The following is a 14,595-nucleotide window of genomic DNA, read 5'->3' on the forward strand; positions in this document are numbered from 1 at the left end:
GCAGTTCTCCAGGCATGGCTGCTATGAAGACTCTCCAGAGACATCTACTAATGGCACCATGATCACCTTTACCTTACTCACAGCCAGGGGAACACAGGGCCCAGCAGGGCTCTGATCTTGCTCCTGTCATTGTAACACATCAACAGCAGCACACAACCCTTTTCTCTCTCACATAAGTTTCTGAAGATTCTGAACAATCCAGAGATCTTTTCTAGTTCACAGAGTCACAGAGTGGTAGGAGTTGGAAGGGGCCTCTAGAGACCATCAGGTCCAACCACCCTGCCAAGGCAGGGTCACCTAGAGAAGGTCACAGAGGACCATGACCAGGTGGGTTTGGAATGACTCCACAACCTCTCTGGGCAGCCTTTGCCAGAGCTCCAGCACCCTTAAATTAAAGAAGTTCCTCTTCATGCTTAGATGGAACTTCTGATGTTCAGTTTGTGCCCATTGCCCCTTGTCCTGTCCCTGGGCACCACTGAACAAAGCCTGGTCCCAATCTCCTGCCACCTACCCTTGAAGTATTGATCAGCATTGATGAGATCCCCCTCAGGCTGCTCTCCTCCAGACTAGCTATTCCCAATTCTCTCAGCCTTTCCTCCTCACAGAGAAGTTGCAGTCCCCTCAGCATCTCTGTAGCCTTTTGCTGTACCCTCTCCAGCAAGTCACTGTCCCTCTTGAACTGGGGAACCCAGAACTGGAGCCAGCACTCCAGCTGTGCCTTAGTAGCGGGTAAAGAACCTCCCTTGACCTGCTGGCCACACTCTTCTTGATGCACCCCAGGTGACCACTGGCCTTCTTGGCCACAAGGACTCATTGCTGGCTCATGGTTATCCTGTTTGTCCACCAGCACTCCCAGGTCCTTTTACCCAGGACTGCCTTCCAACACATCAGCCCCCAACTTATACTAGTCCATGGGGTTATTCTTTCCCAGATGCAAGACTCCACTGGTGACTCTCAGCAATTAAGAGAGAAGAGCAGGTCACTAATTACTCTGCTTTGAAAGTATCTTGGGTAAACAAGGGAAATCTTGGGAACACAGACAGAGAAAAGGGCAGATGTGACTCTCATGCCATCCTCTCATGCCATGCCAGCCTTACCATCATCTACTATATCCTGGGCTGCCACAGAGTTGGTGTAGACCACCAGGTCAGACAGAGCTCGGCACAGCTTCACTGTTTTCCTTCTCCGTGTCAGCCTGCTGCTGTTTGAGATATCCCACAGGTCAGGCATGCTGCAGAAATGTTCATGGTATATTTGAACACCACCCCCCCCTCCCCCTTTCTGTCCTTTTCAGCTATAAGGAAATAAGGAAACAGGTGACTCTTGCCCTTGTACCTCTGTAGTCAGACAACACAAAGCTTTCATTTCAGACTTAATGAAATAGCTGCACCCTGGCTCCTTCCCCACAAGAGCAGAGAGCTTGGAGCTGTGTCTGCAAGTGGAGCATTTCAGCAGCCCCAAACCCATTCTCCATGGCACCTTTTTGATTGCTTTTCCTTTACCTTCTCAGATGTAATAAAGTTGGCTGGGCTGTGAGGTGCCCTTATTTAGCCTAAACTCTTTTCTTTGAGCACACTTTGCAGTGTGCAGCAGGCACACTGGCATCTTCTCATCAGCAGATAATTACTGCCACACTGCTTTGCAGTCTGAGGGTAATTGCTCTTTGCAGCCTAGGAAAATCTACAATCAGAATATCAGGCTGCAGCACTCACAGCAAGCTATCCCCCAACAGCAGACTCATCAATGACCTGCTCTTAAAAACAAGGCCTCCCTGAGGAAATTACATAAATATTGGTAGCAACAAACATGACTCCAGCTTTAACTGAGCTGGAAACCTGTGGTGATTCACAGCTTACCTGTGCAGCTGCCCCACCTCCTTCCCAGAGGAGTTTTGCTGGCTTTCTTCCTCATCTGATGCACTCTGGTATTTGGCTGCTGCCTTCACAGCTTTCTGTTGGGAAAGAATCCAGCAGAGCCAATCAAGCAATTAATCAGTTTATGGGCTGGGTCTAGAAATTTATAGAACCATAGAACGGTAGAGGTTGGAAACCTGCCGGCACCTTGTGACCCTGGGCCAAGCTGCTGTGGGTGCCCCGCTTTAGCAGAGGGGTTGGACTGGATGATCTCCAGAGGTCTCTTCCAACCCCCCACCATGCTGGAATTGTGTGAGATGGGCTTTCTAACCTGCTGTATTCATTAGGATAACTAGCTGAAGTAATTAAGTTATTGAGACATTTCCCAGCCCTCAGTGTAGCCAGCACTTTTCAGGGGCTGACTTTTCTCTGTGACATCCCATCCCACAGCATTTATTTTGCCACCAGTGTGAAGTGTGCAGTCCCATGCAGAGCAGGTGCTTGCAGATCTCAATTCATATTGAGGAAGTAAAGGGTATGACAGCAATAGGATCATTTTAAACTGCTGTAAGCTGCTAATCAAGGTGAGCCCTGCTGTGGTCTGTCTAGAGAATTTATGACAGCTCCTGGCTGGCTTCAGGGCAGAGGAGCTGGTGGCTGATGAAATATTTCTTAATTGCTGGTTTTCCTAAACCACTGCTCAGCTGATCAGTTCCTCTGTGCTCCCTGCTTGGCTGCAGCTTTCACCAGGGATAGAGTTGAAGAGGAACACAGGCATCCAGCAGGCTGGGGGCAGAGGAAGCCGCTGGTGGCACAGATTTGCTGCCTGCCCGCATCATGACCAACCTCTGCTGATTGATTTGGCATCTGCTAATTGACCCTGGGAGGAAGGAAGCTTTCACTTCCATCAGCTCATGCTGAGCCTGCATGTTGAATAAATCCAAGCCTCGAGGCACCGTGGGAGTGTGGGAACAGAGGAGGCAGATGATAGGAACACATTTGTGGGGATCTGGGAATGGGAGGAAACATGGATGCAGTGTCCCTTTTGGTGGCTGCTCTCCGTGCAGCTGGAAAATGGACACTCACACCCACTGGAATATTCAGTAGAGCTGCCTTGGTGAAGAGCCAGCAAAGCAGCCAGTTTGCCCTAGAAGCCACACAAACATTTGCTGCAAGCAAACCCATGGAGAGGTTAGGAAAGAACAAAGCTTTGCATAGCAGGAGCCCAGTGCTCAGAGCAGTCACTTAAAGGAAGGGACAGAAACAGTGCTCTGCATGGCACTGCCCAGTGGACCAAACAGGGTAAAACTGGACCCTAATTGAAACCAACTCTGCCAGCTGGGGGGAAAACAAGAGCACATCAAGGCACAGATCTACACTGCTCTGCTGATTTGCTGTTTGGTCAGAAACCAGCCACCCCACACCACCAGTGAAGATGATCTGTGTTTGTCTGAGCATCTTTACAAGGTTCTCCATACCTGAGAATCCTTGAAGGCCTTAGGCCTTGAGCAGCCTAGTGGAAGCTGTCCTTGTCCATGGCAAGGGAGTTGGAACTGGATGATCTTCAAGGTCCCTTCCAACCCAAACCATTCTATAACTCTATGAATACTCCTAGCAGCTAAGATTCTTCTGAGGAGCAATAGATACACCAAGTTTAACCATGCAGTCTTTCCCCACTGCCCCCCATACACCCCAGGTTTGTTTCAAAGCAAAAACCACCCTCAGTGTCCCTGGAACAAAAGGTTGGATCTCTCATGGTACTTACTTTGTGCTTACCAAAGTTGCCCATTAAGGATCGACTGTGAGACTTTTTGCCACCTTCTTTCAAGTCCAGGTTCTGTGCAGAGAAAGTGCAACAAAAAGTGTAACTAGATACCTGCAGGAGTATCTTGAAGGAGTCTTGAAAGTCTCTATGAGACACAATTTCAGTCTAAGAAAAGCTCTTGTATGTCACCCTGAGAATGTTCAGTGAGAATAAAAGTGAGTTAAGGCTAAATAAGTTAAGTCTAATAAATGTATAAGTCTAATAAAAGTCTAAGTTATATCTAATAAAAGTCTAAACACAACAGACTGAGCTGTAAACACAAACTGAAATCCAAAATCTCATTACAGGACTTCCCTTACGTCTTTATCTACTTTCTATGCTTGACAGCTCAGCAATCCTCTAACAGCAAGGAAAAATATTAATATCAGCACTGGAGACAACCAGCCACATAGAAAAAAAACCCAGTCTAACAAACAGGGGCAAGCAACAACAAAACACAACAACACTTCAAAGTGTGCTGGGAAACAGCCACAAAGGCAAAGAGGGAAACTAAAATCTCCTAACAGAGAAACTTGGACTTTTCAGAGGCAGCCTGAGGTCAGAAGTTCACATACAGCCATGCCCCTGGGCATCACTCTGAAAACTTCTGGCAGCATCTAGCTTATTCTGTCAGGAAAGCACATTTCTTCTTCTCCCAAAGAGCAAAAGAAAGACCTAAAGGTGCTGAAGAATATTCCTTCAGCACTTCAGCACTGAGCTGGAATTCACTTCTTGGCTACTGTAAAGAGAAGAGTACAAGAAGGTGTCTTCAGAAGGTCAATAACCTCTCTATCTAAGCTCAGAGATTTGTTCCCAGCTCAGGCTGAAAGTCTCTGTAAAAGGTAGGAGGAAGCCTTAGCAGACAAAGTACTGTTTTTCCTTCCAGAGAGGAGTGCAGATCCAACAGCAAACCCCATCTAGCATCAGGCCTGCCTGCCAGCACTGCACACATTGCCTTCCCCCCTCACTCTCCCAAGCCCAGCTTGAGAATTACTGAAGATTAGAACAGAAAGTGACATTGTAGATGCTTTGCTTTTATTTTAAATGAGAGTTGACCAGCAAAAAAGTAGGAAAATTTCCAACAGATCCTTTCCTGGTACATCAATTCCACAGTAACTCCTAAAGAAGGGCTTTGTAACACCAAAGCTAACTGATGAGCTACACAATTACCAAACCATAACAACCTTTAACCATTTAATTTTCTCCCACCTAGGTCAACAGCTGCTAGAAGTTCATCTTCCAGTGGTTTTTAACTTATTATTACTAATTGTTCAACTCTGCTTTACTTTAAGGCCCTTGAAAGCAACAGTCAGATACAATCAGTCTGCACACAGGCCTGTGGCAGCAGGGGAAGAGATCTCTGAAGGTCCCTTAGTAACTTAAAACCAGGCATCAGACAGTTTCTCACTTACTACTGTTACCTGGCAGATGTTTGAAGGAGGCACTTGCAGGACTGGAGTGTTTGCAGTATCCTGGCCATGCCAGGGACATTTCCTGGCTAATCTCAGGCATCACAGCCAACACCTTACGGAAATTTGCATTCTTGAAACAAATCTCCCTATGCCCTCAAAAGCTATCTAGGGGCCAAGCATTTTCCAGCTGCCAGACAACATGCCAAATGGAATTATTCTAACACAAAACAATACTGATATGATTCATACCACTCTGCTCTGGGGAGACTTCACTTGGAGTACTGTGTCCTGCTCTGGGAACCCCAACACAAGAGAAAAATAGACCTGGTGGAGCAAAGTCAGAGGAGGCCACCAAGATGATCAGAGGGCTGGAGAACCTCTCCTGTGAGGATGGGCTGAAAGAGTTGGGGTTGTTCAGCTTGGAGAAGAGAAGGCCCCAAGGGGAACTTAGCAGCATTTCAATATCTGAAGGGGACCTGCAGGAAGGCTGAGGAGGGACTGTTCAGATGGGCCTGTGGTCATAGGGTGAGGGGCAATGGTTTGAAACTGGAGCAGGGCAGATTTAGGTTGGACATCAGGAAGAAGTTCTTCACAATGAGGGTGGTGAGACACTGGAACAGGTTGCCCAGGGAGGTGGTTGAAGCCTTATACCTGGAGAGATTCGAGATCAGACTTGGGCCCTGGACAGCCTGCTCTAGTTGGAGATGTCCCTGCTGACTGCATGGGTTTGGACAAGAAGACCTTTAAGGCTCCCTTCCAAGCCAATGCAATCTGTGAATATCTGATCAGAGTTACTACCTCTCTGAAATGCTACTTTGCAAACCTCCTGAAGGCCAGGGGGAGCTGGCAAGCTGACTGTTCTCACTCTGCACATCCACAGCCTGAAATAAACCCTGTCTGTCATGTCAGATGGCTTCATCTTTTGCATTCTTCCCACCACAACACACCCCTATGCTTGCCCCTGATGTCTCAAGCATCAGCACAAGCTGAGTCTGCTTTCTGTAGTCAAGCCTGGCTTCAGGCAAAAGTCTTCCTAGATCCAGCCTTGGAGAAAGGGTTTCTGTAGTTCTTAGTAACCTCTAGAGAAGGGGAAGATGTGCAGAGAGCAGAGCTACATGTGCTTGACCTTCAAGACTGGTACATCCCCCAGAGAACCTCTGCCTCTGTATTTAATATAGCTGAGGTTTGCACTGGTTGAGGTGACCATGGATCCAAGGCACTCTTTACTGACATCCTCAAAATTCTGATTCATTTCCTTGTGTTACAAATATAGTTTGATGTCAAAAAGGAAAAGAAACACATTGTCTAGATCTACAGCAGCTTGACAACACAGTCATGAAAAGAAAAACAAAACAACCTTTTTAGGGCAGTAAAAACACAATCCTGTGTTTTAGGGCTCAACAAAAGAGCCATCACCATTACAGGCAATGCTTCCAGTTGCCACAGCCAGTCTTGATAGGACCAGAAGGCAACAGAAGAAGGATCTTTCCCCAGCTAGACACAACCCAAACTGCTTGACACATGCTTGCAATATTGGTACTTACTGAATCAGTCACTTCCAAGTTTGAACAAGGAACAAACCAGACTAGAACACACAAACAATGTACTCCTCATGCCTGGCTATTCAAGTTCCCTCCTTAGATGTTTTCCTGAAACACTTCCAAGTTGGCTAAAACACTCTCAGGAGCTGTTCACAAGTTATCAGGTTTCTCATCTGCAAAATGTGCAACACATACTGTGCTGTAAGACCCAGCAGAGCATGCAAGGGGGAAAATCCACATACCTGCTTCAGGTTAACATTTAACCCCTCATGGGTAGCCTTCAGCAGAGCTCTCACAGTGAAGCTGTCAGGGTCTTCTTTGTCCCTGATTTGGGATTCTTTGATCAGAGATTCCAGTTTTGTTCTTATGAAAGATTCCACCTGGTGCTGAGTTGCACCATTACTCTGAAAGACATCAAGAAATCCACTTGAAGCAGATGCTGCCCACAGTGGCCTTAGGTTGATGGTTGGACTGGATGATCTTTCAGGACTTTTCCCACCAAAATGATTCCATGATCATGTCCGTTGCTTCTGGGCCAGCCTGATGGAGCATTACACACCTCAGGCCACACAGTACTCCCAACATTTCCTTTCTCTGTGCAAGAAAAAGCTCCTTCCCTAACCCTGCCTGATTTTGCCTTTTCTCTTGGTGGCTTTTACTGCCATTTCATTTTTCCTTGTTAACTTTAGTCCTCCTGACAACTTGCAGTGTCTAACCAGAGCACAAGCCACCAGGTAGATCAGCACAGGTGACCGTGTAGATCACCCCAGAGCCTGGTGTTAGTAATTTGCTTCAAACCTGTCACAAACCTGAGCTCCTGGCAGGGATTCTCAGCTAATGCACTTGCACACTTCCTCAAGAACATCAGACAACCTAAGCTTCGTTAGGTTCCTGCTCCTCATGGTAAGAAAGAGGAAGCAGCTACTGTTAACAGCAGTCAATGGATTATACAGACACAAACCAGTCTCTTACATAAGGGGTTTAAAATAGAAATGGATCCTATGGAAAAGTGGGCACCAAGCATTCCTTTGTCCCTGTAGCAAAAAAACGTTTGCCTTTGTTTAAGCAATAAAATGGTAATAAAACCAGGAGCAATATAATGGTAATAAAATCGAAATTAACGAGGAGTTAAGAAATAAAGGCAACAGAAAGCAATCTTCAGGGGCTAAAAAAGAACAGAAGGATTGAAGGTAAAAATGGTTTACACCTCAGAATGAGGGCTACACATTTGGACTGAAGAGTCCAGTGCTGGCATCAGTGCTTTCAGTCTAATGCTCAAATCTGTTCTGGCTATGGTTTAAAAGCCAAAGTGCATTTCTGAGTGGTGCCATTCCATATCCAAAGGGGGAATTACACAGCTCCTGTATTTTATGGGCCTGACTTAGGAATCAAAGTTAAAAACTCTCATCTGCTAACCACTGTAAGTAGGAGGATGGAGCATGCAGGTAAGAGATGTGGAGATGTAAGAGCTCTGGGAGCTGTGCAGGGCACATACATAGCAGGGCTTTAATTTGCAGTCATCTTCAATCTCATCAGCGCTGTCCTCATCTGAAACTTCTCCCTCCTCAGCATCTGCTCCCAGGCTGTATGGCAGCTTCTTACCCTACAATGAGGCAAAGCCATTCACAACAAATTCACATTGCTCAGTGTTATGCAAAGACTATACCAGACCATTCCTCAACTATTTCTCATGTACACAGAATCACAGAATGGCTCAGGATAGAAGGGACCTCAGAGCTCACCTACTCCAATCTCCCTGCCATGGGCAGGGACTCCTCTCAACTAGACTCAGCTGCTCAAGGCCTCTTCCAACCTGGCCTTCAACACCCCCTGGGAGGAGGCATCCACAACCTCCCTGGGGAGCCTGTTCCAGAGTTTCACCACCCTCATACTGAAGAACTTCTTCCTCAGCTCCAGTCTAACCCTGCTCTGCCTCAGCTTCAAACCGTTCCCCTTTGTCCTGTCTCTAGACACCCTCAGAAAAGTTCCTCTGCAGCCTTCCTGCAGGATCCCTTCAGGCACTGGCAGGCAGCTTTAAGGTCCCTCTGGAGCCTTCTCTTCTCCAGGCTGAACACTCCCAGCTCCCTCAGCCTGGCCTCATAGCAGAGCTGCTCCAGCCCTTGGGATCATCCTCGTGGCCCTCCTCTGGACTCACTCCAACAGCTCTATGTCAAACTAAAGGCACAAATGGAAATGTGCTAGAAGAGCAGCTCCAGAGGTCATGTAGGAAGAGCCCAGAACCAAGGCTCTCTTGCCTTCCATGCCTTGGCAGAGCATTTCAGGGCAGGTTTGCTGGGGTTGGCTGCAGGGCTGACATTACACAGGATTTTGGTGGCTCCCTGAAGCCCCAACACTCCATGCTGGCACAGCTCTTTGACTAGCAGTTAGACAACATCCATTCAGTGAAACCCAAGGTCACAGATGAGCACTCCAAGGCTGCCCGGCTCAGAGTCAGTTTTGTAACATGCATTGAAATGCATTCCAGCTAACAGCAAACCCAAACTGTGACTCCTTGTAGCCAGCTTGATACAGAGGCCAAAGGCAGAGCAAGTAGTGTCTGAAGAGCTCACAGCAAAGTAATTGCCCCCATGTGTCAAAGTTCATCAATCTAACAACCCCAACTTTATTAACCACCTCTCAAAGGCTTCTCTTGTATTTCTCTCTCATTATACTCATCTTGGTCTTTGAAATTCCTCTCAGAGCAACTCACTTTGTACCAAGAGGAGCAAACAATGAATCTTGCACACAAGACTAACTCCAGTGCTCTGGGGCCTCCTCCCTCACTGCTTCTTCCAGCCACCTTCTGAAGGGCTCCTCTATCAGAACCATGGCTGATGAACCATGGAAACAGTTTCATTTCATGAGCTACTGCTCATAGCAGGGTGAGGGGAAATGCAAGAGAAGCCAAGAAATTCTCAGATGCTTTGATATTACTCCAAAATACTTTGGCCAAGAAGGGATTGTAGGATGGTGTTTAGGTACTAGAGGGATAGTAGGACTGAAATTTGAAGAGGACAGATTCAGACTGTAGATGAGGAACAAATCCTTTCCAGTGAGGGTGGGGAGACATTGGAATAGGTTGCCCAGGAAGGCTGTGGCTGCCTCTTCCCTGGAGGGGTTCAAGGCCAGGCTGGATGAGGCCTGGAGCAACCTGGGATGGTGTGAGGTGTCCTTGCCCAAGGTAGGGGGCTGGAACTGGATGATTTTAAGGTCCCTTCCAACCCAATCCAACCCATTCTGTGATTCTATGATATGAACCAAACAGAACAATATCCACTAATGACAGATTGGACAAAATCCCCCAAAAGAGAAAAAACCCAGGTTCAGCTAACTGGGTCACAGCTCCTGCTGTTCATAACCCTGCATTTTATCAGTTCTCTGCTCTCCTGGTGCGATGGTTTAAAAGCAAGCACCCCCCTCAGACTTTCAGACTCTTGGATAAGACCCTCCTAGTGTCAGGTGACAGAAAATGGCCTGAAACTGTGCCAGGGGAGGGTTAGGTTGGAGATGAGGAAAAAATTCTGTCCTGCAAGAGTGGTCAGGGATTAGTCAGGGATTGCCCAGAGAGGTGGTGGAGTCCCCATCCCTGGAGGTGCTTAAGAAACACATAGCCATGGCACTTGGGGACATGGTTTGATGGTCATGGTGGGGTTGGGTTGAAGGTTGGACTGGATGATCTTAGAAAGCTTTCCCAACTGAAATAATTCTATGATTCTGTGGTTAATAATAAGAATTTTCTCTCCACTGCTGTTGGTATCACCCCCCTGTTGAAACACTTGCAGAAGTGCTCTGGGACACTGGCCGAGTCCAAGGTAAACTTTGTTAAGTGTCCCTGCAAAGCTCAGAGTTCTAACCCCCTGCACCTGTATTGCTGAACCAGTTCTCCAAAGCCAACCCAAAGCCTACAATAAATGTCACAAGATGGTTTTGGTCACATTTTGAACATCCAAATAGCAAGTTACCTTCACTAGGATTTTCCCTTTCAAATTTTGAGGGCTGGGAAGCTGCTTGGAATCTCCAGTGACTACAGATGACAAGTCCAGTTTGTCACCAAATATTTCCTTCAAGTACTGAGCAATCTTCTTTTGCTGCTGGATACTGCAATGGTTTTCAATAGACAGTATCACAGGAAACCTAGAAACAAAACCCCAGAGATTGACACCACTCTATCTTGAGAGAGAAGACCTCACAGCTTCCCACACACACACCGGTTCAAAGAGTTTGCTTTTGTATCTTCAGGGGTGGAAACAAACTCTCCTTGAGGAGGACTTTGCACATGAATCCCCCAAGCCCTGTCAGAATGCCTCAGGGAGTCCCTTGCAGCTGAACTCCCCAATCCCTGCTGTGTCAGAACGCCTCAGGTAGTTCCTTGCAGTTGATTCATGATCTCCAGAATACTCTCCCAAGCACCAGAAACTTTACTGAGCTACAGAGAGTGTTTCTGTATTTAACCATCTATTTTTTTTCATGAAACAGCCTGTTTTCCTCATTCAACCTATTTCTTCATATCAACCTATTCATTCAGCCTATTTCTTCCACCAGTTTGCCCCACTGCTCTCTAAACTCCTGGCAACCCCAGAACACTATAGGCAAGGAAGCCCAGGTGCCAACTAGACACCACATAGAGAGCCCTCTCCTTCAGTTTGGAAATCAGCACCTCCTACTCCAAACCAATAACATCAAAACTTGGGTCAGGTTTTTTGTTCTGTTGGGGTTTTTTTTTGTTTGTTTGGGTTTTTTGGGGAGTTTTATTGTTGTTGTACTGTTTTGGTTTCCACACCCTCACTTTTGAATCACTTATTTTAATAAAGAGAAGGATGATTTTTCCCTTTATTCTCTAAACTACTCAGAATTCCATATACCCACTCATCAGTTGAGGCTGTTGTGTCAATTTGGTTCTACTCCATGATTTTCATAATTTATTATTATATAGGACCATGGCAAATGAAAAAGAATCCAAATATCACTCCACATCTCAGCATTTCCTCATGTTTGAATCAGCTTTCCCATTTTCCTACTGAAACTAAATCTTTTCCTTAGGTAAGAGACTTTTACAGTATTAATTTTTAAGGAGAACTTCCCTGTGGATGTGAGTGGGGGAAACAAAAAAATAACACCAAAACCCAACAAAATAAACTGTAGATATTCAACAGTCTCAGTCTGCTCAAAGTATTACTGAGTTCACAAAGCACAAAAGGTCTTCCTAACTTAGCTTGACCTTTCTAACTTGATTGATGGGAAGAGCTCTTGCAGCTGAACAACAAACATGACACAGGCAATAAACAGGGGAACAAAAGCACCTCTGTAATTTCTCAGTGTTTAAGAGAATCAGCTGGTGCTGACTGGTGATTTTGACACAGGGTTAACTGTCCAAACCAGACAGCTGGAGCTTCAAAAGTGACTCTCCACTCACTCATTTTTGATGAAGGCATATTTGTTGATGGTCTCTGCCACGTCACGGAAGAGTATCTTAGAAGTAAGAGTGTAGCCATGGTGCACCACTGGCTCTCCATCTGGACCATCCCAGCAATCCACTATGGAGACAAAAAAAAAAAAAAAGCTCTACATTAAGAGATGCCCAAGGACTTGTACATTTCTACTGATCTTGATTGTGGGCAGACCTCGTGTGCTCTACTCAACCATGTCACAGAACCAGAGAGCTTTCGAGGTTGGAAGAGACCCTTGGGAGCAGCTCAGCCCTTGGGAGCAGCCCAACCACTCACCTAGAGTTCACAACCCCACCACTACTGCTAAGCCACTGCAACTATCCTGTGTCCCTCAGCATCACAACCACAGGTCTTTTAAATCCCTCCACCACCTCCCTGGGCAGCCTGTTCCAGTGCCTGACAAATCTTTCTGGGAAGAGATTTTGCCTAATATCCAATCTGAACCTCCCCTGGCACAACTGAAGGCCACTTCCTCTTTGTCCACAAGTGTCATTCAAGCTATTAGTAGATTCAGACTGGAGATTAGGAAGAAATTCTTTTTAGTGAGGGTGGGGAGACACTGGAACAGGTTGCCCAGGGAGGCTATGGATGCCCTCTCCCTGGAGTGTTCAAGGCCAGGTGGGATGAGGCCTTGAGCAACCTGGGCTGGTGGGAAGTGTCCCTGCCCACGGCAGGAGGGTTGGAACTGGATGATCTCTAAGGTCCCTTCCAACCCAAACCATTCTCTGAATCTGTTATGACCTACCAGGTAAGGTCAGACAGTCTTGTATCAAATGAAAAATCTGCAATCTAAAAAGGTTTTTTTCCCCTTATATTAAACTGAGGTATTTTTTCCTCCTGTATAAAATCCCCAAGGTGTAGCAGGTCAGAGATAGCTCTGGCAAGCTGCAAGTCACACTGGGGCTGTACCTTCGATGCATCGGCAGCCGTCCTGCAGCACCCGGGCGTACATCTCCACTCTGGACTGGGACAGCAGCTGGTCTCCTGTCAGGTAGGTGTTGTGAGATGAAGCAATGAAGTAGTTACAGAGGGGCTGGTCCATATCCTGGTGCACCTCACAGTGCAGGGGGTTAAAGACGTCGCAAGCAGGGCTGCGCATGAAGTTGGTGAACCCTTTGGAGGGAGAGAAGCAGTTTTGCCAAGGGTACAGCAAATGACTCCAGCTCTAACGTTTGGGTTCTTCTCTTTGTGCTTGGCAGTGCTAACTCATGTCTCCAAAACCCACTGAGTCACCCAGCAGGGATCAATTTCCCTGTGTCCCACGTTTTCATCCTATTAAACTGCTGTCTGTGGCTTGCCTGGCTCTCTGTGTGCCAAGGAGGCTGCCCACACTCAGCCCACTGCTGGCACACACCCACAGCCTTTGCTTTTTGAAGCCTGTTGAAGTTATAACACCTTTGAGAATCCATCCCCAAGATAAACCCCTTGTCCCCAGCCAATATTCAAGCAGCTTTGAGCTAGAAAAGGAAATATCATCTAGAAAGACACATTTATGACTGCTGAAGAAAATCAAAACCCAAACCCAATCAACAGCCTCCCAACAGCCCAGGTTGGCCTCATCCAGCCTGGCCCTGAACACCTCCAGGGAGGAGGCATCCACAGCCTCCCTGGGCAACCTGTTCCAGTGTCTCCCCACCCTCACTGGAAAGAGTTTCTTCCTAAAACACAGCTGAAAGAGTTTTCTGAAACTCTGAAGGACCTCTCTACCCCAAACCCAGTGCACAGACCAAGACAGGTTGTGCTCAGATTGCCTTCTGCAGCTCAGACCAAAGCCCTCCACTAATAGAATCATAGAATGTTAGGGATCAGAAGGGACCTCTAGAGATCAGAGGTACTTCTGGTCTAGAAAGCAGAAGGTGTTGATCTTCTATGCAACTCACCATTTTAGTTAAACACTAGAAGCTCCACAAAACCAGACCTTCTCTATCTCACTGGAATGTATTAGCAAACCTAATTCTGAAGTCCAAACTTTTACCTTCAATCCCAAGAACATTTTGCTTCTTGTTTTCTTCTGATACTTCAAACGTCTGTATGATGTCAAGACAGTATTCTGGTGTCACGTTGTTCATCTGCAAGAAAACAAAAGGAGTCTTGGTGCCCTTATTTTTAATACCAGCTCACAAGAAAAACTTCTTTAGGCCTCCGGGTCCAGTTGGAGAACCTTATGAGTTCAGCAGGACAGGCAGCAGCAACATGACTGAAAAAGGATTGAAGATTGTATGGAGTTCACAGAATCATAGAATTGTCAGGGTTGGATGGCACCTCAAAGATCATCCAGTTCCAACCCCCCTGCCATGGACAGGACACCTCACACTACAGCAGGTTGCTCAGAGTCACATCCAGCCTGGCCTTAAAAACCTCCAGGGATGAAGCTTCTACCACCTCCCTGTTCCAGGGTCTCACCACCCTCATGGGGAAGCATGATCCCTCCTGGGAGCATCCAGGGCTGGATGTGTTCCTGTGTGACCTGCTCTAGGTGCTCCTGCTCTGGCTGGGGGTTGGACTGGATGAGCTTTTCAGGTCTCTTCCAGCCCCTAA

At 46.8% G+C, this 14,595-nt stretch overlaps 1 protein-coding gene across 1 annotated transcript in view; it reads right to left on the minus strand.

Annotated features, from left to right (window-relative positions):
* Positions 1 to 14,595, minus strand: part of PLCH1 (phospholipase C eta 1) — a 68,107-nt gene that overhangs the window by 12,950 nt on the left and 40,562 nt on the right. The window contains exons 6-14 of the mRNA XM_054385770.1: positions 14,033 to 14,126; positions 12,967 to 13,170; positions 12,024 to 12,144; positions 10,573 to 10,744; positions 8,106 to 8,213; positions 6,853 to 7,014; positions 3,619 to 3,690; positions 1,857 to 1,951; positions 1,098 to 1,195 (exon numbers count right to left, since the gene is read on the minus strand). Coding sequence (XP_054241745.1) covers positions 1,098 to 1,195; positions 1,857 to 1,951; positions 3,619 to 3,690; positions 6,853 to 7,014; positions 8,106 to 8,213; positions 10,573 to 10,744; positions 12,024 to 12,144; positions 12,967 to 13,170; positions 14,033 to 14,126 — 1,126 coding nt within the window. The remainder of the gene's footprint in view (positions 1 to 1,097; positions 1,196 to 1,856; positions 1,952 to 3,618; positions 3,691 to 6,852; positions 7,015 to 8,105; positions 8,214 to 10,572; positions 10,745 to 12,023; positions 12,145 to 12,966; positions 13,171 to 14,032; positions 14,127 to 14,595) is intronic.

This window comes from Indicator indicator, chromosome 13, assembly GCF_027791375.1.
Source record: "Indicator indicator isolate 239-I01 chromosome 13, UM_Iind_1.1, whole genome shotgun sequence".
In the NCBI taxonomy this organism is placed as follows: Eukaryota; Metazoa; Chordata; class Aves; order Piciformes; family Indicatoridae; genus Indicator; species Indicator indicator.